This window comes from Anoplophora glabripennis, unplaced genomic scaffold (genome assembly GCF_000390285.2).
Source record: "Anoplophora glabripennis isolate ALB-LARVAE unplaced genomic scaffold, Agla_2.0 scaffold85, whole genome shotgun sequence".
In the NCBI taxonomy this organism is placed as follows: Eukaryota; Metazoa; Arthropoda; class Insecta; order Coleoptera; family Cerambycidae; genus Anoplophora; species Anoplophora glabripennis.
Window position 1 is genome coordinate 723,042 of NW_019416361.1, and position 25,597 is coordinate 748,638.

Sequence of the window (25,597 nt, forward strand, 5' to 3'; positions counted from 1 at the left end):
CCGTTACGTGAGAGCGATAAAGTAAGTCATAGAAATCCGTGCGATAGAGAAAGATGGCTATAATGAAAGCGTCTAATAGTCACCACCCATCTCGCCCAAATAAGAAGTGGATCTTATTTGTGGAAGGGTGAAATGGACGGTGACTATTAGACGCCTTCATTATAGCCATTTTTCTCTATCGCACGGATTTGTATAGCTTTCTTTATCACTCTCACGTAACGGCCCATGAACCATGGGGACTTTCCGACCCTGTATACTACAAAGCAAATATTTTTTTATTGATGAATTAGATTTTTTTGAAGAAAAAATTTCTCTACTTTTTTTTTTAATTCTGCGTAGTTTAGTCAAAGAATTATTTTTTAAATAATGTATGGCTCAGAACTGACATTTTTTAAAATATTTTTACATAGTAGGCATCTTTCATGGTGACAGTATGAAATGTCGCTTGTCAGAATAGTCTGGTGGCTCTAGATTCTGGTTGCTCTACTCATATGAGTGATATTTAGTTACTCATATGCTCTAGGAGAGTATCGGCAGTCGGCACAGCTCATTTGTTAGGTAAGTTGTGGTGTCGATAACGTTTCCCTGATAGAAGGCAACCTTCTACAAGATTTGTTTGGGAAAAATTTATGCAAGAGCTATAGAATCAGAGGCCTTAATTCCAAGATATTGTGAATGTGACCGTCCAAGGAGGCGTAGGCATGATTTAGAATATTTAGACCAAGTAATTTTAAGATATTTTAAACGTAATCCTACTCGCTATAGAACAAACAATACTTATGTATGGAAACAATCAAAATTATATCATGTTGTCGGCACCTTTGATCACTGATGTCTTTTGTCAGTGACCTTGAATGACGTAAATCCCCCACTTTTGGTATACATAGTCAGGATTGTATTCAGTGAAATTTTATTGCACGAAACAGAGGGATGTAGGTATACATTATTTAAAAAATAATTATTTCTGACTAAAGAATTCGAACAATAAGTAGGGAAATTTTTTCTTCAAAAAAGTCTAATTCATTAAAAAATATTATTTGTTTGATAATTCAAAGGAATAAAAAAAAAATTCGAAAAATTTCTGTTAAGGGTAGTTAGAAAACTAGATATCCTTATTTATAACCGATTTTGATGAAACTTATGGTAGTTAAAGGCCCTTATGGTATGATTATTACCTACAATTTTCATTCCTTTATTTTAATCAGAAAGAAAGTTATTTTTAAAAAAATATCCAAATGATAAGACCTCTTTGGAGGGCCATATCTCAGTAACGGTGCTCTGGAGGATCAATGTTACAGGAACTCTTTTTACTATTTTTGGATCTACTTTCACGTCTTTAAATTTTGTACCAACTTTTCCAAACACCCTGTATACGCAAATAGCTTAAGGGGTAACACCACAATCATTATTAGAAAATCTATTTTTTTTTATTGATTTGAAATCTAGTGACATGGCTTTATTTTGCATCCCTTGTGTTTTTTTCAGTATTTTTTTTACGATGCGGTGCAATAAAAAAGGGCAAAGACCGGTTTGCGCACAATAAAAGCAAACTAAATTTAATGAGTATTTATTTTACTACAAAATAAAGGATTTTATCTTAACCTACAACAATGCTACTTATAAATATTACGAAAAATATTTTTCTATCCTTTAAAACGTAACCATCGAACATTATAAAGAAGAAAAAATATTTCAAGCATACACAACACATGTTCCCATTTTTAATATAAAAATATTAAGATTTTTCTTCAATTCCTGACTCGCAACGCGTTACGTGCAGTTCTGTAACGTTATGTCCGAGGGAATACCTCTGAGCTCCTTATTCAATGTTCTTAATAGTGGGTGCTGTCCGCAGCCGCATCTGTTCCTGAAATCGTCCAAATCTAACGCCCAGATCATTCCTCCGCCCAGGCCTAACTCTTTGACCAGTCTCGACTGAAATAAAATGATTAGTTATTACAAAAAATACACAAGATCTAACGCAGTGGTATGTTAACAATGAAGGAGTGCACCCTATTTCTCATTCAAAAACAATATTTTCAAGTTTTTAAAGAAAATGTTATATAACCCGATACAATTTCTGAATGTTTTAATCAATTAAACTGATGCCATTTTCAACACATTTTGTAAAGTAATTTATATCAACAGATGTTTTGTCTATTTGCTGTACTTAGTCGCAGCGAAGCTTATTCAGGGTCACCACTGAGGTTGTCTACACCGTCACTGGGCAGCACCCGAATTCGGTTGTATGTGGGTGCTTATCCATGTTGCCTCTTATTACTATTTTTAACCAACTCTGAGTGGTAAAAAGTAAAGCAGCAGCGGAAAATAATTTTATAAAAACATTGCTTTTATACGACTTTGAGACTTGTTATTTTAAGTGTTTTTTTAATTAATATTTTTTGCATGCACAATAAATAACAAAAATACTTATTAAATTAATCTCAAAGATGATGCTAATTTAAAATCATTTCAAATTTTCAATAAAAACCATATAGTAGTTTTTCTAAAGCACTGTGTTTAGTTTGTGAATATCAGGGGCACTGACATCTGACATTGATCTAGTTTAGGTAAATTACATCATATCAATGCAAATGATGACCACCAGAACGCTAGATGGACAAACACAGATGGTCGATAATAATTGCTTGCAACAAGAATGGCCAAATATTTCACCGTTTTATTTTATAACATTTATTTCAATTTTCAATATATCGATTTACAAGAAGATGTAAAGTGTTTTGTGTAATGTGTATAATCTTATAAAGTTATTTATTTTAGTGTTTAGTGACGGTTTGGTGTGTTTGTGTGTCTTCATTTGTTAAATTTATATGCAATATGTATATGAAGCAAGAAAAATGAGGTTTGACAACATTGTATGCGATAGATTCTAATTGGGTATGTATTAAGAGCTAATGCAAAACAAGATTAAAAAAGTATCCATTTTCATGAAGGAATTTGACAAAACAAACTTATGCATTTCTAAAGTTGAAAAATAACCATATAAATACGTCTCCCGTTCAAGTTGCACCTTGTATAGGAAAATACTGCTCAATTTAGGCGAGAAAGAACATCCTTCACTTTTGACATGTCGTTTTGCGTTCTGCACATATAATTAGTAGTAGGAATTAAATTACCTTTCTTTTAATTTCAGAAATGTCGTCATATGACACCCACTGACTGCCCATGTAGGCGTAAGGGCCGATTCTTCCTAAAGGATCTCTCGTAACAGTCCATCCCCTCTTTTTAACCCTCTCGCAAATCTGGAAAAAAAAGGATAAAATGACAAAACATTTTCTATTAATGTAAATAATATCTTACCTCGTAGAACGCCAAGAAACCTCCCGCTCTTGTAAATTCACCAGCTTCGCCGGGGCCATACGATTTTTCGTTCAAGCCTCTCTTTCCTACATCCGCCAAACTGAATGATTGACCGTACAAGGGCATACCCATTATTAACTTCTTTGGCGGTGCCCCTTTTTCTATCCAGTAGTTTATAGAGAAGTTCTGAAATAATTCTATTTATTAATTTACTTTTTTAAGTTCAGCGTTATCAGCTAACGCTACAGAGCGTCTGTATTCAGTGATTTTAAATTGAAAAATTTGGCAAAAAATATGGTCAAAATGTTGCGAAAAAAGAAACATTTTGCAGATTAAAGTTCAATGTTTGTAAAGAAATGTAATATGTACTCTACTGGACTATCCCGTCTTTGAGGAATTTTGTGTAAGTTTGGTTGCCTAACAGTCGCGGTTGCATGGGACTCGCACATTTTTATGAAGGCACATTTATGATGCATTTTAGAAACACCCTGTAAGTCGCAATTACAACTTACTGCATTGAAATAGTCGTACAAATCCCCTGGATAATGGTACAGAGGCGCAACGTGGCCGGTTTGTTTATCCCAATGCCCGTGGAAGTCGTACGTCATAATGGCTATCCAGTCGAAGTATTTGCTCAACACTGGCACGTCATATCCGGCATCGATCACCGCTTTGCTTGGAGACACGGCAGAGGACAGCAGCAAACCTTTCGGCCTGAAAGCGGTGCTCAATTCTCTTACGAGCGCCGCAAAACCTTTCTTATCTGAGTCCGGTCCTTTATTGCAGTCGACCTTGAAAAAAGTGTATAAATTTTGACGTAATGTGTGTGTAAAATGTTATTTACCTGCCAACATTTGGGATATTCCCAGTCAATATCTAAGCCGTCAAAGTCCCACTTCTCGATAAATTGTATGACGTTGGTGATAAATCTTGCTCTGGCCTGCGGGTCGTTCACGAGCCTCGAGTATTTGTTCCCCAAAGAATCGTTCCATCCCCCGATAGCGATTAACACTTTAATTCCTTTGCTCTTGAACTCCGTCACCTTTTTATAGAACTCTGAAATTATCCATCGATATTAATATCCTGAAAAAGTTTGTGTGACGTGTAATTACCGTTGTCGATATCCGCCCAGGAATCATGCGGTTTGATGGTTAGGGCGGTGGAATCTAACACGGCAAAGCCGTAGTTAATGTGCGTGCATAATTCTGGGTCTATGTCCGAAGGGAGGTACTTTCCGTCGCCCTGCCTGTAAAGTTAAATGAAGTATGTACAAAACAAGGTAAATCTATCAGTAATCAACTTACCTGTACCAAGCCCAGTTCGTGAAGTAACAGACAACTTTGTAGTCGTCACCACCTACCTCCACCTCAGTTCCTGGGTAAGACGGCTTACTGGTCGTTTCGATCGGTGGGAGGTAACTTTCCTCGGTGGTTCCCTCTGAAGCCGGTTCGTAAGGTTCGGTGATTTCGTCGATCGGAGCAGTTGTGCTGCCATCCGGATGACACTGGGTATTTTCCGGCCAGTCGCAGTGGTCGTTATTCCAGAATAACCCACTCGGGCAAGACTGTATTTGAAGCTGTCCTTGGTTGCAAAGGTAGTATTGGTTGCAGTTGGTATCGTGGGATACAAACAGCTTTCCGTCACAGGTCTTGGGCGGTGGCTGAGATTGGACAGGATGACTAGGCTTTTGCGTTTGGACGGGTGATGGGGTGGTTGGTTTTTTCGTGGTCGGTTTCAAAGTAGGCTTCTTCATGGGTTTCTGGGGTTTACCCAAAATACACTTTGGTGCCGGTTTAGCGTAGTCCCTCAAAACTCTGTTTATCGTCCTGAGCAAAGGATATTCCTCGCAGCCGCAGATGTTCTTGAAATCGTCGAGATCCAACGCCCAGATCATCCCGCCACCGAGTCCCATAGCTTTGATGTATTCAGATTTGTGCCTGATCATGCCGATGTCGTCGAATGATACCCACTGGTCTCTTAGGTAGGCATATGGTCCCAAGCGTCCTTTACGGTCCCTCACCACTTGCCATCCTTTTTTCATTATGTTGGTACAAATCTAAAAAAATTGTTATTGTTTTTTTATTTTCTATACATATAAATTGCTACTTTTCCTGTGTTCTGTATGTTTGTAACATTGAGTGAAAATTAAGTTTAAAATTTTAGTGTTATAAAAAAGTAGGTCCAGAATTACAGCATCTGCATTCTTTAACCAGAATGTGTAAAATTTAGTTTGAATATATTACAAAATAACAGTGTTGTTAGTAAAAATTTATTTTAAATTTCAACATTGAGCAACTGAATTTTGAAAGAGTCAACTAAGTAAAAAATTATTTACTGTTTAGACCGATCAAAATAATTCATTTAGGGGGGGGAAAAAAAGAAAATTGTTACCTGGACTTTCATAAGTGGAAATGATAAAGGGGCTTATAATAAACGAAAAATAAAATAAATGCGTGAGCAGGGATGGCGGGGGGTTTGATTTGGGGGTTGAAAATTTGTGAAAAATTATATCATTGGGATTTCTGGCAAAAGTTGACGTCAAACCAAAAAGTATCCAATACAAAAGTTGTAAATCATGCAAAAATCTACAACTTTTTTAGTGTTCACTTTTTAAGACAACCTTAAAATTTCCGAGAAAAATGCGAAAAACTTTTTTTTTCTTATTTTTTGTTTTTTATTTCTCATTTCCTCAAAAAATTTTATTTTGACGAAACTTGGTGAAAGTATATCTTTCTGTGGCTTAAAATAACCACAAATTTTTTTAGATAAAAAATCAAGAAGTTTCCGAGATATTCATTTTTTCCAGTCTGAAACACTTTTTTTTTCAAAGAAAAATTCTACTTTGAAAAATCATCGTACAGAGTTCTGCCAGTAATCATTTTTTTCGTTTTGACATATACTTTTTGGTGAAATAAGAAAAACTATAATCACAGATGAAAAACATGTTAAAAAATGCAAAAAAAATTAAAAATGACGCAACAATGAAATTTTCAGTAATTGTTGATAATTTAATTAAAAAAAAATTCAAAAGTCAATCAATTCAATTGTACGAAAGAAATACAAAAAAAACTGTTTCATTGACTCAAAACTTTATTTTTGTACAGTATTGCTATGAACATCTAAGTCAAATTTACAAATGCACAAATGATAAATTATCAAATAATGAGACAGTTTTTTTGTATTTTTTTTAAATTTAAACAAATTATCGACAATTACTGAAAAATTCATTGTTGCAAGTCATTTTTTATTCTTTTTTGCATTTTTTAGCTTTTTTTTTGAACTGTGATTACAGATTTTTTCATTTCACCAAATAGTATACCTATGTCAAAACGAAAAAAAAAACAAAAAAACTGTCATTGTTTGACCCAAAACTTTATTTTTGTAAACAGTATTGCTATAAACAGTCGAATAGTGAATAAATAAAATAAATAATATTTTTTTTCCGTAGGACCAATTAGTGTACTTATATTTTTAAAATTTTGACGAATTCTTAAATATACAATGTGTCCAAGATAATAAGGATGGGATAGCATTAGGATCTAGGAAACGGTAAGAGAAAGTTTTAAAATTCCGGGTAGTTCCGGAGATATCCGGAAAAACCCGAAATTTTGCAAAATTGTTTTATTTGAAAACAAATTTTAAAATAAATTGCATATTTACAATGCCACTTTTTTCGCTCCATATAAAGGCGGCAACATTTTTACGTCGGTTCTATTTTTATGACAAAATCTAGTCATTTTTAATTCTGAATTAGATAACAGTATAAAAGTAAATACCGCACAAAATATCCAACAATTTTTTTTACTACTATTAGCAATACTGATTAGAAATAATGAAACATTTCATAAATTCGTATTGTTTTTTTATTAGGTACAACTTTTTAAATTATTGATTAAAAAAAATTGTTGGATATTTTGTGGACTTTTATACTGTTATGACTTCCTCCAATAGATATAGATATTGAAAGCGTTCAGAGCTGTACTCAGGAAAAAATTTAAATGATAGCTAAAAACCTTTTTTAAGCGATTACAATAGTATGTAATTCAGAATTAAAAATGACTAGATTTTGTCATAAACGTAGGTATTTAAAAAAAATTACCTGATGATGTCCCCTCGAAGAGGAAACTTTGGATTGCATAGAATAGAGCGAAAAATATGCAATTTATTTTAAAATTCGTTTTCAAATAAAGCCACAAAAAAAAATTAAACAATTTTGCAAAATTTCGGGTTTTTCCGGATATTTGTATTTTTGTATTTTTTCCATACAATTGACTTGATTGAATTTTGGATTTTTTTAAATTTAAATAAATTATCAACAATTACTGAAAAATTCATTGTTGCAAGTCATTTTTTATCTTTTCTGCATTTTTGAGCGTGTCTTTAAACTGTGATTACAGATTTTTTTATTTCACCAAAAAGTATGTCAAAACGAAAAAAATTTATCACTGGCAGAACTCTGTACGATGATTTTTCTAAGTAAAATTTTTCTTTGAAAAAAAAAGCGTTTCAGACTGGAAAAATGAATATCTCGGAAACTTCTTGATCTATTTATCTGGTGGTTATTTAAGTCACAGAAAGGTATACTTTCACCAAGTTTCGTCAAAATTAAATTATTTTTGCGGAAATGAGAAATAAAAAACGAAAAATAATAAAAAAATCGTTTATCGCATTTTACTCGGAAATTTTAAGGTTGTCATAAAAAGTGACCTCTAAAAAAGTTGTAGATTTTTGTATGATCTACAACTTTTGTATTGGTTACTTTTTGTTTGACGTCAACTTTCGCCAGAAATCCCAATGATACAATTTTTCACAACTTTTCAATCCCCCAAATCAACCCTCCGCCACCCCTGCTCACGCATTTATTTTATTTAGATTTATTATAAGCCTTTTTACCATTTCCATTTATAAAAGTCCAGGTAACAATTTTTTTTTCTCCAAGTGTAATTTGGTTGGACTAGTTTAAATCTTGAGACATTTAATTTCATAATTATTCTGATTACAACTTACTTCGTAGTATGCCAAGAAACCTCTAGCTCTCGTCTCCTCCCCAGCTTCTCCACCTCCGTACGTAGCAGCGTTCAAACCGTTGTTGCTATTATCCGCCAAAGAGAAGGACTGCCCATACATGGGCATACCCATGACAAGTTTTCGCCTGTCCGCGCCCTTCTCTATCCAGTAATGAATCGTGAAGTTCTGAAAGACGTTTTATGTTCGAATAAAAAAGTATTTTATCTACAACACCTATACGTACTGTGTTAAATGTATCGTCGATATCTTCGGGATGAGCGTACATAGGGGCGACATGTCCCGTTATTTTATCCCACTGACCGTGGTAATCGTAACACATAACGGCAATCCAGTCGAGGTATTTAGATAGCGCTGGGACGTCGTATCCCGCATCGATGACTCTTTTACTTGGAGAAACTGCCGAGGACAGGAGCCAACCTTTGGGTTGGAAAGCTTCGTGGAGCTCTTTGACAAGTTCCGCGAAAGCCGGTTTGTCCGATGAAGGACCCTTGTTGCAGTCCACCTGAAATAAATGCGATATATTTGTGTTTATACTTATCGGATCAATTTTTTCCGCCATATCATCAGTTTTAAAAACTTTAACGTGTATGATTTGTTGCATCTTTTACCTGCCAACATTTAGGATATTCCCAGTCAAGGTCTAGACCGTCAAAGTTATTCTCCTCGATGAAATCTACTACGTGGCTTACAAACCGTCTTCTAGCTGAAGGGTTATTGACTAGTTTTGAATATTTGTCTCCTGCTGAGTCATTCCATCCGCCAATTGCAATCAGGACCTTTATGCCTTTGGCCTTGAGAGCTGTTAGTTTTTCATAGAATTCTGAAATGCGATTAAAATCATTTTGTAGCAATTATGTTTAATGCGTTTAATACTTGTCGTATTTTAAACTCGAAATTTCAGGTTTGACACAAAATTTACATTTCAAGCTCGGAATTTCGTGTTGAAATTCGAACTTTGAATTGAATCTCGAAATTTCGCTTAAAACATAAAGTTTCAGGTTTGAAAATGGAATTATGAATTGTAACTCGAACTCGAAACTCTAAGTTCGAACTGGAAATTTCAACTTTAAAATACAATATTATGAGCTTGAGCACAAAGTTTTGAAACAGGAAATTTCGAATTTGAACTCGCGCCATTATTTCATGGCTAGAAATTGGCCTCAATGATTTGGGATCGAGGGGGATTATCCCTCTTTATCCTGCCTCATCTCGTGTAGGCCTGGACAGCCTTCGTAGGTGGGCCCCATCCGTCGTCTACCCCGACCGCAAATGCGGCCGGTGTAGGCGCTTTGTGGGACCTCCTTTTGTCCTGGCTGGGCCCCGCCGGCTAGGGCCCTTTCTTCTGGCGCTCTTCTTGCTTCGCCGGCTCGTCTGTGTAAACCCCGGGGGTAGTGTCATGTTTATGTGTGGTATGGTTGGGTAGGGTAAATTTTGAACTCGAAATCTCGAATTTGAACCAAGCTCAAGCCCGTAATATTGTATTTTAAAGTCGAAATTTCCAGTTCGAACTTAAAGTTTCAAGTTTGAAGCACAACAATTTGAATTTGAAACAGGAAATTTCGAATTTGAACACGAAATCTCGAATTTGAACCATGATATTTTAAGTTTGAACACGAAATTTCAAATTCGAACTTATAATTTCGAGTGAGTTAAAATTCTAAATTTCGTGTTTTAACTTGAAATTTCATGGTTCAAATTCGATATTTCGCGTTCAAATTCGAAATTTCCTGTTCCAAATTCAAAATTTTGTGCTTCAAACTCGAAACTTTAAGTTCGAACTGGAAATTTCGACTTTAAAATACAATATTACGGGCTTGAGCAAAAAGTTTTGAGTTTGAAGCACAAAATTTTGAATTTGAAACAGGAAATTTCCAATTTGAACACGAAATCTCGAATTTGAACCATGAAATTTTAAGTTTAAAATTTCAAATTTGAACTTATAATTTCGAGTGAGTTAAAATCCTAAATTTCGTGTTCTATCTTGAAATTTCATGGTTCAAATTCGATATTTCGTGTTTCAAAATCGAAATTTCGTGTTTCAAACAGAAAATGTTATGCTCAAAACCGTCATTTCAAAGTTGAAATTTTAAGTTTTAATTATAAATTTCTAGTATGACTTAAAATTCATAATTTTCAAACATGAAACATGTTTTAAACTGAAATATCGTACTTTAAACTCGAAATTTCAAGTTTGTACACGAAATTTCCAGTTGGACCTTGGAATTTCGTGTTGAAACTTGAACTTTTGTGTTTCAAGCTCGAAATTGCCAATAGAATCTTAGTGTTTCATGTCCGATTTCCAAACTTGAAATTTCACATTTGAATTTAAAATTTTGAGTGTCAGTTAAATTTCAAAACCTGACATCTCATATTTTAAACTCGAAATTTCAAGTTTGAACATGAAATATCAAGTTTGTACATGAAACATTGCAACAAACAGACGATATTTGTATCAACTCGTATATAAGAGAACTTACTGTTATCAAAGTCGGCCCAGGTGTCGTGAGGTTTAATAATTAGTTGATCTCCGTTGAGCACTGCGAAACCGTACACGATGTGTGTACATAAATCTGGATCTATATCCGACGGTAAGTATTTCCCTACACCCTGCCTGTACCACGCCCAATTCGTAAAGTAACAAACAACCTTGAACTCGGAATTGAGATCAACTAGAGCTTGAGTGGTGGTTGTCTGCGCGGGTGGAGGCGCCACGGTTTGATCTATTCTAGGTGGTAGTGGTTCCTCTTCCGCTTCTACAGGTTCAGGCTCCCCTATCGCAGGAGGTTCTTCTTCTATCGGAGGGATCGTTTCTTGTTCGCCGTTTCCAGGATCAGCGAGAACATTCCTTATGGTAGTCAGAAGAGGATGACGACCGTCACCGCACTTATTTTTAAAGTCGTCCAAGTCCAAAGCCCAGATCATCCCTCCGCCTATGTCCATCTTCCTGATGTATTCGGATTTGATCCTGATCATTTCTCTGTCGTCGAAAGACACCCATTGGTTTCCTTTGTAGGCATAGGGACCCATACGCCGCTTCGGGTCTTGAACCACGGTCCATCCCTTGTTCTGGATATTGTCGCAAATTTCGTAGTAAGCTAAGAAACCGGCGGCTCGCGTGTAAGGGCCTGCTTCTCCAGGTCCTGGAGCTTTGGCGTTGAGGCCGTGTTCCGATTCTTTTTCTAACCTGAAGGCTTGGCCGTAAAGCGGCATTCCCATCACTATTTTCCTCCTAGGTACGCCTTCCGATATCCAGTAATTTATGGAGAAGTTCTAAAAATAAATATAGGTATACACTTAAGGATCGATGAAAATTAGCAAAGGCAGTCTCATAAAAAATTAGGAAAATGACAAAAGTTAATGACAATAAGTGACCGGTCACATTCGAAAATGACGATGAAATATTTTAAATGACCAAATTTTCCCTATATTAAATAAGTCAATTAAAATCAATATTTGTAGTTATCAATAATTCTTTTTCTTTAAATACAGTCAAAGGTAGCATTTCGTGTGAAGTTACTATACCGTCTGGTCTAACCGTTGCAAGCGGGATACCAACACGTTAGTTCCCGGAAAAGGTCCACGGCAGATTGGCGCAAGGTACTAGATACATATACCTGCGAGCGACTCCGAACCAGGACTCTTCAACGAACGCTCGCCCCGACAACATTTCTTTCCGCTACACTTTGTTTTCAACAAAAATATTTTACCGTTGAGAGTTTTATTTTGCTGCACACCAAAAGCAACCCTCAATAATTTTTAAAATTTGAAAATTAATTGAAACAGTTTAAAAATGAATAATTCGAGACATTACTTCATGAAGACTCATGTCAGACACTATCAGGATCATTAGGAGTTAATCACACAAATGTTTCGAAACGTTTGAAAGCATTAAGAATGATTCGAAACCAAGGACAAAGGGTGGTGTACTAGTTGAAGCCGAGAGATGTCGAACAGGGTCTTTGCACGTGTGAATAGTTGCTTCAACGGCAGAAAAAGAAAAGTTTTTTGGATTTTATAGCGACTGACGATGAAAAATGGAAACGCTACGATAATCCCAAGCGTATAAAATCGTGGGCTAAGCTCGATCGTGCATCAACATCGTCGCAAAGTCGAATATCTATGGTTCCAAACTTCTGTTCTGTACTTGGTGGGATTAGCTTGGTGTAGTTTATTATGAGCTGGTCAAACCGAATCACGGGAGATCGCTATCGACTGCAATTGATGCGTTTGAGCTGAGCATTGAAGGAAAAATAGCCTCTGTACGAGCAGAAACACGACAAAGTGATTTTGCGCATGACAACGCTCGGCCTCATATTAAAAACCGATAAAAGCCTACTTGGAAATACTTAAATGGGAAGTGCTATCCCACCCGCCATGTTTATCATTTCGCGGTGAGTACTCGCTTTTTTCTATTTTCATTATTTTAATGTCCGTTGCGGCGGACTTGCCTACCATTCGATTTTTTGCGTTGAGGGGCGCGAAGCGGTGAGACAAAGGGCCCAAAGGCCCCTTCCGCCTTTTGTTATGGTTGTGGCGGTCCCATTGTCCCTTTAGTCTGTATGAGACAATGCAATTTAGTTGGGGCGACAAAATTGCGAGGATTTTGTTGCGTGGATAAAATTACATGCTTATTATCAGACAATGGAACAGAATAACTGCAATTTGTTTAGTTTGCAGAAGTGTTACCAACTGTGCATTGTTTAACATGTAAAATTTCTTGTACTCGTAAGTATCTTGTAAACAATTATTTTTTATTCAAGCAAAACATTGCAATGGGTGAAAATTTAAAAGTAAATTGCTGTATAGCTTTAATAGTGGTTTCAACTGTTTTACTAACGACAGCCCTGACCAACAGCCGACAACAGCTAGGTTGGTAATAAACAAATCTCCATAAAAGTAACTAGAATCCCTGCAATTTTGTTGCAGGAATAGAGCATGTCGTAATTCATGCAATTCAGTTGCCGCGACAGAATTGCATAGTCTGATAAGAAAAATTTCATGGATTCTATCGCAGCAAGCAAATCCCTACAACAAAATTCCATTGTTTGATACGGGTTTTCTGATCGATGGAACATGGCCTGGCTGAACATCACTTCCATTCTTATAAAGATGTCAAAAAATGGTCTACTCTTGGACAGCCCCCAAAAGAGGTGTCGTTTTTCCAGCATAGTTAGCGATGGACAATACTCTCAGTGAGATGTTTTCACTATTTTTTTTTAAATAAAGCATTAATTTTCACGAAAAAACAGCGAGAACTTATTTATCATCCCATTACAAACCAGCATTTTCTTATGAAATTGTTATTTTCTTAAATTTACAGTATTACGAAGTTTGAAAAATGGAATGTTATTATAAAATTAAAATAATCAACTGTTTATGAAATAAAATATATCTTCGTCACAAAAGTTCAAGTGACAAAATTTGACCTTCTTAATTTTCATCAATCAACTCTGAACAACAATGTTTTTCGACACGTGTAACCGCCAAATAATTATTTTTCAAATAAACTTGACTGGAAAATGCTTTAATATTACAGATGTTGTACTACTTGGTACTTACCGAATTATAGAAAGCCACTTCGTCCTCAGGATGATAAAACAGTGGGGCGACATGTCCGGTCTGTTTGTCCCATTGCCCGTGGAAATCGTAGGTCATCACGGCGACCCAGTCCAGGTTATCTGCTAAAACTGGTACGTTGTAACCAGCGTCTATGACGGTTTTACTGGGAGATACAGCTGCGGATAGTAGGTAGCCCTTCGGTTTAAAGGCTTGTTTCAGTTCGGTGACGAACGCGGCAAAGGCTTCTTTATCGGAATCGGGACCTTTTTTACAGTCGACCTTAAAGAAATAAAGTTTGCATCAAAATTGACTCACTGCCAAAAGTGGTTCAAATTTTTGTCTCGGCAACGGCTAATCTGATTTTTATAGGTTTATTTCTTTGTAACAATACTAAAAAGGGAATGGGTAAACCCATAATCCGAATAAAAAGATTGTATTAGTTGTTCGAAGAGAAAACAAGTTTTGAAATTAGTGGTGCGTTAATTTTGACAAAGGTGTAAGAAATTTTATTCTGTCACATACCTGCCAGCATTTCGGGTACTCCCAGTCGAGATCTAACCCATCAAAGTTGTATTTCTCCAAGAATTTGAGAATGTGCTCGATAAATCTCCTTCTCGCGGCTGGGTTGTTAACCAACTTAGAGTATTTGTCCCCTTGAGAATCGTTCCAACCCCCGATGGCTATTGATACTTTAACGCCCTTTTCCTTGTACGCAGTTACCCTTTTGTAGAATTCTGTAAAAGAAACATTCTCAGCATTTAATACTTTCAAGAGTTTATTCACTTACGATTGTCGAAATCAGCCCAAGAATCGTGAGCCTTGATGATATGATTAGAATAATCCAACACAGCGAATCCGTACACGATATGCGTGCAAAGATTTTCATCGATGTCCTCGGGAAGGTACTTTCCAGATCCCTTCCTGTACCAAGCCCAATTGGTGAAGTAACACACTATCTTGTAATATCCCGAGAACGGTTTCAACGGTTCGGACAGTGGCGGTTTCTCTGATGTGGGGGGGATTGGAGGGTGCCATTCCCATTCGTTGCCGGATGATTCGGTAGTGGTAGTGGATGGTGGTTTCCACTGCGACGCAGTAGTCGTTGGAGGTTTCCACTGTGACGGAGTGGTGGGTTTCTTACTTGACGGTCTGCTGGTGGTAACTGCCGGTTTGGGGGTGGTGTCTGCATCTACAATGCTGTTGTCGGTATCTTGCGAGCAGTGCGCTCCCCTAGGCCAGTCGCATATTTTCTTTTGCTGTCAATATAATGGGTACAATTAGTGGCGAGTTATTTGAAGTTATGTGTTTCTGTCAAATAATGGAAGGATTTCTATTTAAACGAAATTGACAGTCCAAACCAAAACCTTTTTTCACGCCCTATTGATATTTTTCTTTTGCAAAACGAAGTTTAAATAAATTTAACAATAACATAATAAAAAATATTTTTAGTGGAAACTTGTTTCTCTTTTACTTAAATCTGCCATTTGTTTCCCCACACAATATTTAATTTAACAAGTGTGACACACGTCATTGTGAATCGCTGCATAACATACTTCAATATGATTTGAATTATTTTTATATAAGCCAGTTAAATTTTTGAGTTTTTTTAAAACTAAAGAAAATATACTGGATGTTTCATAAAAAAATACTTACAGTCAAATTTAATTTTCACCTGATAACTGTGTTAAGTGTATTTTATAGTAAAATATACATGAACTGTAAAAGTTTATTGAAATTTCTTAGAATTCTTCATAAAATTTAAGAAAAACGGTATCTATTTTGTTGCTTACAGAAAATTTTACTCACATCGTTCCAATGCAGACCCGGAGCACATTGGAAAACTTCATATTTTCCCCAAAGGCAGTGCAAATATTGCGTACAATCTCCTGCAAGGGGAGCAAAAGTATTTTCTGTGCACGATGAGTAGGGTTGAGGTCCTGCAAAGATTTATGAGATGTAATATGGAAAACGTTTATATGGACTTATTATCACTGCTAATGACGCTATGAAAGCAACACTGTATCACCTCTAGGCAAAACAGTTTAAACTGAGAAACACTACTCTGCGGACTAATGCCCCGACCAGCTTTGAATTATCCCAGCTGTTTACTAGATGTTATGAGTATAGACTTGATTAATTCACTTGAAAATATTGACATTTTCGTATACAATTCAAATAACTGAACTGATACTATCCCACATATTATTTGTATGCATGCATGAGCAGGTATAAATTAACAAAAAAATATATACAGGGTGATTCATTCATAACGTCAATAATTTTAAGGGAATATAGGAAAAATGAGTAGAATATGAATACGCTATTAAAAAAAATTCAAATAATTATTTGAACCCCTTTTCGAGCCGCTCCTGACCGCTGACTTACAAAGGTTTATCGAGAGGCCTTTAGAATACGTGGTTAAAAGTAATCACATTATAAATGAATCAGCCAGTATATGTGATCATACACTTTTCGATTTCTTAAATTACACAGGTCAACATTTTATCTAGGCATGTGCACGGGAATCGAAGATGGTATTCTAGGGTTTTTGGGGTCGCTGATTACGATGAGCGGGTCGGTTAGGCTCCATCACGTCAAGTTCAAGGTCATTGAAGGTCAAACGGTCAAAAAAACCTTCCAAAAATCTGAAAAAATTCATGGACATGTTTTGAGGTCGCTGAATCCGAATCCGGTGTTTATTTATACTTTGCATGCATCCTTGAGGTCATTCAAGGTCATCTCAAGGTCATTTGAGGGTTTTTTGAGACAAAAATGCTACGTACCATCCGAGAAATCTGAAAAAATTCATACGTATGTTTTCAAGGACCCTGAATCTGAATCTGAGGTCAGTCGACCTCATTTCAAGGTCATTTGAAGGTCAAATGGCCAAAAAACCTTCCAAAAATCGGAATTCATGGACATGTTTTTGAGGTCGCTGAATCCGAATCCGGTGTTTATTTTTTACTTTGCATGCATCCTCGAGGTCATTCAAGGTTATCTCAAGGCAGGTATTCTAGTTCTGTGGCACAATTGTGCAAAGTAAAAATAATCACCGGATTCGGGTTCAGCGACCTCAAAAACATGCCCATGAATTTTTTCAGATTTTTGGAAGGTTTTTTGACCGTTTGACCTTCAAATGACCTTGAACTTGACGTGATGGAGCCTAACCGACCCCAAAAACCCTGAATACCATCTTCGATTCCCGTGCACAAGCCTAGATAAAATGTTGACCTGGTTATTGCTACTATGAAACTAATCACAATCAATCCCCCTCGCATATACACATACACGCGCACACTCAGACTTAGGTTAACGTGTTTTATACTATTTACTAAATATAAGGCACACTTACGATCTCCGACGTAATGATTGTTTAGTAAATGAAATTTCTGTGCGGCTTTATTCCCCGGAATACATTTCACCTTAAAGTTCCAGTCACACATGCCCTCTGGGGCGTTCCAACTCAGGCCAGGCGCACAGTTTTGCTCCACCAAGTGCCCATTCACACAAACGTAAAATTGAGAACACAACTCGTGCGGGTAGTAAGTCCCGGTAAGGCAGTCTTTCTTACTTGTTGTCGCTTGCGTGCTGGTCGTGGGTCTCGCTGTTTGCGGGGCTTGAGTTGTTCGTGTGACTTTCGTGGGCGTTGTTCTCGTTTGCCAGAGGACGGTCGTTTGGGGTTTCCTCACTGGTTTCCTGGTGGTGGTCGCTAGATACGCTAAAATTATAGAATTTCTCTTATTTTTATTGTTCTTCGAATAACGGATTTACGAATATGTGCCAAAATTTTAACTACGTAACTAATCGAAGCAACAAATTTATTTTTCAATTTCTTTCTCAAACTTTTTCATTTTGAAGATAACACAGGACCACAAAAAAAAATCGACGAAAGGTCTCCTCGGCCAAACCTATCGTATTATATGTTTTTTGGGTCGCTGAAACCGAATCTGCAACCCTCACCCTTATTAATGCCGGTCCTGGTTTTGAAGTTTTGGGGTTTTAGGATTATTCAGCTTCGAGGCTTTGAGGTTTCAGATTGAGGCCTTGTCGCTCATTTTGGATTTTTGGGTTTTGGGCTCATCCAATTTTGAGGTTATATATTTTTACGGTTGCGAATTATCATTTTACGGCTTGTCGAGCTCGTTCGGGATCATAAGGATGTGGAGTTATAAGGTTTTAACAGGTTGCAGGGTTGATTTTGTTGAATTCTACCATTTTTCAGCTATTTTTTGAGGTTAGAAAAAACTCTGACGTGATGGGACCAAATGAGTTGCAGATTCGCTTTTAGCAACCCAAAAAACATATAATACGATAGGTTTGGCCGAGGAGACCTTTCGTCGATTTTTTTTTGTGGTCCTGTGTAATTTTTTGAAATTGCAAGAGAACCAAAACAAACATGCCGGCTATCAAAAGGGACTTTCACTGCTACATGTTTGATTTTTTATAAGATACAGTGTTCTAGAAGCTCTATGACAAACTTTGACAGATTGTAGTCCGGGCGAATTAAGTTTTTTTAAAAAAATCTGGCCTAACTCAAATTTTATGGGCTTAAAATTAAGTAAAAAATATACAGAATAAAAGCCCAAATTTGTGTATTTGTAGAGATGGAGCGTCATATTGTTTATAACAAAAGAAAACAATAATTGCTCTTTTTTCAGTTTTTCGCTTGTATCTCCGAAAATAAGCCTCTAATCGACATTAGGTATACTTATCGATTTTGTTCCTGAGGAAATTTTCTACAAGGATAGGCCATTGCGAAAACTCGCAAATTTTTTTTTACAATGCAAAATTAGCGGTGAGGAAGAAAATGTGCAAAATTTTCAGCATTAAATAAAGAGAATTTGGAATGCTCAATAAATGCCCGCAATCCTGACTCCCAATTTAAAAATGGCGGCCTACTGCAAATTTATAAGCTCAAAAATGCGAGCGTGTATATCTTCTGCCTAAGTTAAGATATCGAAATTCGGTAAAAAGGATCGGAAGGTAATTACATTGTCTAGCGTTTACGTAAATTTCAGATTTTTCAGTTGCAAAATTAAAATGTTATTAAAAAAAACGGTAACTAGGGTCGTTAACTCGGCGGTTTTTTAATTACAGATTTTAAACCAATTATTTTTTCCCGCTCTTTCGAAGGGTGCAAGCAAAAATATGTGAAAGTCATCGCCAGACCCCGAAAAATACATTTTTATTGACTTTTCACGTTTTCTTTTGTAATTTCATTATGCTTTCGATATTTTGAAAAGTAAGAAGGTCTTTTTACGTACTTAAAACAAAAGTCAATTATTTTTTTTTGAAAAAAATTATCAGTATTCTATTTATCTTGCTCAGAAGAAGTCGACGTATAAAATATTGTCTTAAAATTAACTGTTACAGTTATTTCGTAAATTTACGCAATAACTGTAACAGTTAATTTTAATCATGGCCACCGCGTTTCCCGGATCTAAATCCTTTGGACTTTTATTTATAGGGGCATATGAAGCAACTTGTCTACCATGTTGATTACAATATGACATATTTTTTAAAATCCTTGTAACTTCTAAACAAAAACGGACCTATGTTCATATAAGAAAAAATGTTTGACATTAACCCAGACACCATCTGTCAAAGTTTATTATAGAGCCTTTCGAACACCCTGTATTTCGAAAAGAAAGTTTTGCTAACGTTTTTCTTCTTGGCACTTCGCCTCCTTGGGCCAGTCGCAGATACTTTTTCGTTTGTTCCAATGTAAACCTCCAGCGCAGTACTGTTTCTTGAGTTCTCCTAGAATACATCTGTAGTAGGCGTTGCAGTTAGATGGGTCGGGAAGGTGCTGCCCTGGTTCGCATGATTTTGATGGGGTGTCGACTTCAGGCATTACCACTGCAGGGGGTGGTACTATCGTCGAGCCGTCTGGTGTAGCCTCTGTCGTGCTAGTCGTAGGCCTAGAAATATCGGATTGTGCAACTTGTCGATATTTAAATGTTCAAAATGGGCCATATGTATGGAAACCCATTAATTAATACAATAATAGCAAAAATTGAATTTATTCAAATAAAATAGCTGTTATAAAACACGTATTATGTTGTTAAACATTTTATTTTTTTTTGATAAGTTGTGATTCACCCTGTATTTATATAAATTTAGCTCCTAAACAGTGTGACCTATTAAGGAGATACCTTTGCACTTTAGAATTTTCTAAAAATCTAACGTACAAAAATGTTTGAGTAATATTTACCTACAACCCCCCAGACTGGCACGCCCCTGATGAAAATTTTGGAATTATATATTAACCATTAGGTTTGCAACATAAAGGCAATACTCATTTCCAAGTTTCATTGTTTTATCTCGAACCGTTTTGAATATATCTGAAAAGAACAACTTCGAAGGGCTCAACATTAATGAGCCCTAGCCCAAGTAACATTCCGCCTATTTTCACATAAACTTTTCCTTTATTTTTCTTTTATTCTTCATTCTTAGAATGTGTTGGTAAAATAGTACACACTAATTTCAGGACACTGTCTAAGAAATTGGTTTATAAGTTTCAACTTACCTTGCAGTAGTAGAAGGTTTTGTAGCCCACCACGCCACAGTGGTTATGGTTGGCCTCGTCGTGGGTATCGTCGATGGTTTCTCTGTCCACCAAACAACTGGCGTACTCGGCTTTGTTGTAGGCTTACTAGTAGCGCTCGTGGAAGTTGACCACCATGGACTCCAAGTGGTTGGTTTAGACGTTGAAGATGGTTTTTCCGTCCACCAGGGGCTAGTAGTCGGCTTGCTACTGGTAGGTTTTTTGGTCGTGGTCCACCATGCGGACGTGGTTGGCTTCTTCGTGGTGCTGCTCGTCCACTCTCCGTGTATGTGTTCTGTGGTGGAACTTGCAGCTCCGGAATCTACTCCGGTCGTGGTTTCGGGAGGTGCAGGAGTAGAGGGTGTTGGAGGCTTAGTGCAATCTCCCTTAGTGGGTTTGTCCGAGATAAGACCTAGTTCGTAGTTCAAAGAACGGAGGAGCGGGAAAGTTCCTTCACAGCATCGATTATTGAAGTCGTCTAAGTCAATGGTCCAGGCTACGGCACCGCCAAAGCCTTTGGTTTTGATGTAATTTGCCTAAGAATATATTAGCGCAGTGCAAGAAAAATATACAGAACCTTTTGCTTGGCTCACCTTTTCCTTAATGGAATTGACGTCCTCGTACCCAACCCATTGGTTTCTGTTGTAAGCGTATGGTCCTCCAGAGCCGGTATTGGCGTTTGAGATCCACCTCTGGCTTCTGATCCTGTTACAGACTTCATAGTACGCCAACATACCGGGTTGCTTGGTATATTCGCCGGCTTCTCCTGGACCGGTACTTGGAGCGTTTTCTCCGTATTTAGTGTCCTTTGATAGGGTGAAGCTCTGTCCGTAGAAGGGAACGCCCATCAAAAGTTTTTCTCGCGGGGCTCCTCGAGATACCAAATATTCCATGGTGAAGTTCTGGAGGTAGATGATAAGAGAAATATTTACTTTTGCGTATTTATTTAATAAATATTATTTATTATAAAATACCTACTGACATTACTGGAGTTTTAAATTATACACATATTTGTAGGTACATATATATTTTTAATTCTTGAAAAAAACATGTAAAATTTGGAACATAGAAATGAAGAGTGATTTCGCATGAAAAGATATAAAGAAACAATTTGAAAAACAAGCAACATGTATAGGTATGTGTATACAAAAGACTCTGTAACACTTTTTACGGAGTTTGTGGGTTTCTCATGAAGCCGGACTGTATTCGAAAGTCAGTATGTAATACATTGTTGTAGTGATTGCTGTGCTGTTCTTCGAAAGTACATTTAATAGCCGTATTTCCAAGTTTTCTTTGGAAAATGGCGCATTTATTTAGCAATCACGAATATTATATGCTCATAATTTATGGCTAAGCAAACGAAAATGCCCACAGAGCTTGTCAAGTGTTGTGTGCAAGCTAATGGTGGGTAGATCGAACATCTATGAAAATCAGCAGTTCTCAAGAGGTGGCTCCTTGCAATGTTGAGGTATGTCAGGTTTTAAAATTACATTTTACTAAATACAAATCCTTATATTTATCTCATTTTGACATAAGTTTATTAACACCTTGTATAGTTCAACACAAGCAGCACAGAATATCTTTGAGCAAGTTACATTTTAGATTTTATTTTTTTTTAACTTACCGAATTATACTGAGGATACTTGTCGCCTGGGCGCTGGTACAGGGGACTCACGTGACCAGTCTGGTGCTCCCAAGCACCGTGGTAATCGTAAGTCATCACCGACATGAAGTCTAAAGTTTGCCCCAAGGTCGTTAAATCGTAAGCGACATCGATCACCTCCTTGTAACCAGAGATCGAAGCTGCCAATACCAGCGGCGGATTCTCTTTGTCAAACTCCTTCCTCAGCTCCTATAACAAATACATTTTTTAAGTAGTTTACAAACTGTTTGTTAGTTCTTATATTCGTACCTGGAGAAGTTTGGGGTAGTTGGTTTTGTCGGACGACGGTCCTCTCTTGCAGTTGCTCTGCCAACAGACTGGGTAATTCCAGTCGAAGTGCAATCCCTTAAATCCGTATCTGCGTAAAAAACTAACGGCACCGATGACAAATCGCCTTCTAGCCGAGCCGTCACTGACTAGTCTCGAGAATTTGTCTCCAGCAGAATCTGTCCAGCCGCCTAAGGACAAAAGAGTGGTTGTGTCTTGCAGGGATGTTATCCTTTCGTAAAGGCCTGAAAAAGACGTACAATAACCGATTATTTTCCACCAGAAATAGAAATATTCCAATAAAAATGCACCATGTAATTCAGATTATCATCAGCTGGAACCAATTTTATATTATATGCTTTTGAAATGATGTCATTTATTTATTTATTTGAAATACTCGTACATATCCAGCAGGAAGTGTCCAAAAACAAGTTATGGTAAGACTTTAATCAAAATATAACAGAAAAAAAGGAAAATAAATATGAAGAATAGAGAAAAAATATGAACATACAAATAAAAAGTACGAAAAGACGAAATCAACAAACAATATCAATAAAATAATGGATATATGGCTACTTAAGCATTACATCTTTCATAGTTTGAATGGAACCATAAAAAATTACGGAGAATCTTATACCTGCAAGCAACTAGCAGGATTAACTACTTACTGTTGTCCAAATCGGCCCAAGGATCAAATTCTTTCATGAGAAGCTTCTCGGGGTCCAAGCTGGCAAAAGCGTAGACGACATGGGTACACAGTCTTTGATCGATGTGTTCAGGTACAAATTTTCCTTCAGCCTTTCTGTAGAATGCCCAGTTTGTGACGTAACACACCACCTAGAAAGAAAAGAAGTTATTCGAAAAATAAAATCATTGTAAGCCACAACATTAAGAGATCTTCCGTATTTTCGAAGTTTAGATTACAAATTCTGAATAATAATTGCACTTTCATTTTGCTTCGGAAGATAAATTGCAGTTTTTCAATATAATTTCAATTAAGAGGGAGGCACAAAGAAATAACTAATCCGAACAAAGTTGATAGGTATATAAAAAATGTAATGCCACATACTTTTGGTTTGCTGTCTTTGATCTGGTCCCGCCTCAACAAGGGATCTATTTCCTTCAAACTATTCGGAATGTAAACCGTCTGTCCTGGCTTGCATCTCTCAGCGCTGAAGTGTTCGCATTTTCCAGTGTTGGAATTGAACATCAGGTTTTCCCCGCAGGACAAGTGGTAGCTCAAACCGTTCTTGCAAACGTAGTAGGCGGCGCAGTTTTTCGGATCGCTGTAAAATCCCGTCGACTTGCAAGTTCCGAAGGGTTGAGTTGGTGGGTTGTGGTCGAAGTTTATAGAAGACTGTTCCACACCTAGAATAAAGGATTGCATTTGTGTGGCCAGTAAAATCCGTCATTTAGGTTGCTAGATTTTAAAATCTTCCTTGGGTTTGCTTTATTTTTCTATCCGGCTAGGCTGGGCGTTTTTCCAAGCAACGCGTGGCCAGATTGTCAAGTGTTTGACATTTCGGCCGAAGCATTTCTATTGTTTTATAAAATGCTTATTGCCTTAGTCAGTTTGTAAGATGAAACGACAGTTCTGCATTAAATTTCGACTAATATAAACAACTATAGGGTAGGTACGTACCTACATGAATAAATATGATTTAAAAATATTATGTTGATGTCGTTAATGTTAATAAATCAGTTGAGATTAGTCAAACTGGTCGCTTTTTACAAAACGATTTTACTGAAAGTTCCGACATTGATGGATTTTGCTACTATGGTTATATCAAAGATAGTGTAGATAGTGTAAGTGTAAGTTTCCCTCATTTGTTGCCGCTGTCATTTATAAAGTCACTGTAGGTCTCATTAAAGTCCTTATTAAAGTCATTAAAGTCTCATATGGATAAAGTACTACAATCAACTGCCACTTTGGGGCAAAATCCCTATTGCCTACCTTGGAAGTCAAATAGGCTGTTAATTAATTGTCATCTATTTAGAATATTTAAATCAATTCATTGCACAATACCTCAATATTTCTATTTATAATATTACAACAATTAAATTTTAACAGTTCTTTATAGGTATATCAAATTCACATAAGTTAAATCGACATTTTTGAGCAAACAAGGTCACTGATGATATTTGGTTAATCTAGAGATTCTACGTGTTACAATCTGGCTACGAAAATATGATTTTATAGAGCCCTATTATAAAATTTAGATTCTTATGAATAGATTCGAAAATACTTAGTAAAAAGCACATATAAATTGAAATGAAAATATCTTATTTGAAAAAATGAGTTTTCCTATAATGAGTATAGTTACCATAATCAATACGCATTTATTACATAAATTATCAATGTAAAACTTTCTGAAAATAAAAGTTCTACCGTTTCTTAAATTGTCTCTAAAATCCTGGTCCGATTCGTCCAATAGTTAATTAACAATTAACGTTAGGTATATAAAAAAGCTATCTTGAGACCAAAGAGGCGTACGTGATTTCTCTTTTTTTTTAATAACCGTAAAAATAAACTATATTTAATGCAAAAAGAGCGAATTCCCGAGCGGCTTTTGCCTGACCCTGGGACAATTTGTTTATAATGCTGTTTTGTTAGTTGTAAAGAGATATTTAATTTCAACTTTTTGAAATTTTTCTTTTTGGATACGTTTCTTTGGATTAATTAGAACCTATTAGCAATTTTTTTCAGAATTACCTTCAGTGCAACTCACATAATACAAGTGTAGATCCCTAGATCTGGGCGAAATTGCAAAAATGTTTAAAAAATTTTAAAAAATACCTATTTTATTTGAGTTTTTTACTTATATCTTGGAACCTATGCATTTTGGAAGAATATTGAAGAGGAAAAAACGTTTTAAAACTGAATTTTGCACAATACACTGTAAGTTAAAAATGTTTAAATGTTTTACCGATGTTGCAAAATAGCAATAATTGATGAAAAAAAGCAAAAATAATCGGTTGATTAGGACGGCAACAGTAAATTTTTGAAGTTAACTCTTTTTTTTATTTTCAAACAATTAGATTACATTTATCAATTTGAGATTTAGTTTTTCAAAAATTATAATTTTAAAGTAATATTTTTTCTTAATTTTATCTGTATTTAACAAAAAAATTAATTTCCAAATATTTATTTTTTTTAATTTGTTTAAACAAAACTTATTCAAATAATTGTACTAATTATAAATAAATACATT

At 36.1% G+C, this 25,597-nt stretch overlaps 1 protein-coding gene across 1 annotated transcript in view; it reads right to left on the reverse strand.

The window, feature by feature from the left end:
- Positions 1–1,551: 1,551 nt before the first annotated feature.
- Positions 1,552–25,597, reverse strand: part of LOC108917148 (probable chitinase 10) — a 43,560-nt gene continuing 19,514 nt past the window's right edge. The window contains exons 8-30 of the mRNA XM_018723620.2: positions 23,455–23,753; positions 23,054–23,222; positions 22,368–22,630; positions 22,080–22,307; positions 21,049–21,357; positions 20,438–20,991; positions 19,570–19,829; positions 17,261–17,626; positions 15,715–15,845; positions 14,696–15,164; positions 14,431–14,642; positions 13,909–14,187; positions 10,827–11,619; positions 8,958–9,169; positions 8,573–8,851; positions 8,329–8,514; positions 4,626–5,377; positions 4,434–4,567; positions 4,166–4,377; positions 3,834–4,112; positions 3,322–3,507; positions 3,138–3,263; positions 1,552–1,935 (exon numbers count right to left, since the gene is read on the reverse strand). Coding sequence (XP_018579136.1) covers positions 1,771–1,935; positions 3,138–3,263; positions 3,322–3,507; positions 3,834–4,112; positions 4,166–4,377; positions 4,434–4,567; positions 4,626–5,377; positions 8,329–8,514; positions 8,573–8,851; positions 8,958–9,169; positions 10,827–11,619; positions 13,909–14,187; positions 14,431–14,642; positions 14,696–15,164; positions 15,715–15,845; positions 17,261–17,626; positions 19,570–19,829; positions 20,438–20,991; positions 21,049–21,357; positions 22,080–22,307; positions 22,368–22,630; positions 23,054–23,222; positions 23,455–23,753 — 6,863 coding nt within the window. The 3' untranslated portion in view covers positions 1,552–1,770. The remainder of the gene's footprint in view (positions 1,936–3,137; positions 3,264–3,321; positions 3,508–3,833; positions 4,113–4,165; positions 4,378–4,433; positions 4,568–4,625; positions 5,378–8,328; positions 8,515–8,572; positions 8,852–8,957; positions 9,170–10,826; positions 11,620–13,908; positions 14,188–14,430; positions 14,643–14,695; positions 15,165–15,714; positions 15,846–17,260; positions 17,627–19,569; positions 19,830–20,437; positions 20,992–21,048; positions 21,358–22,079; positions 22,308–22,367; positions 22,631–23,053; positions 23,223–23,454; positions 23,754–25,597) is intronic.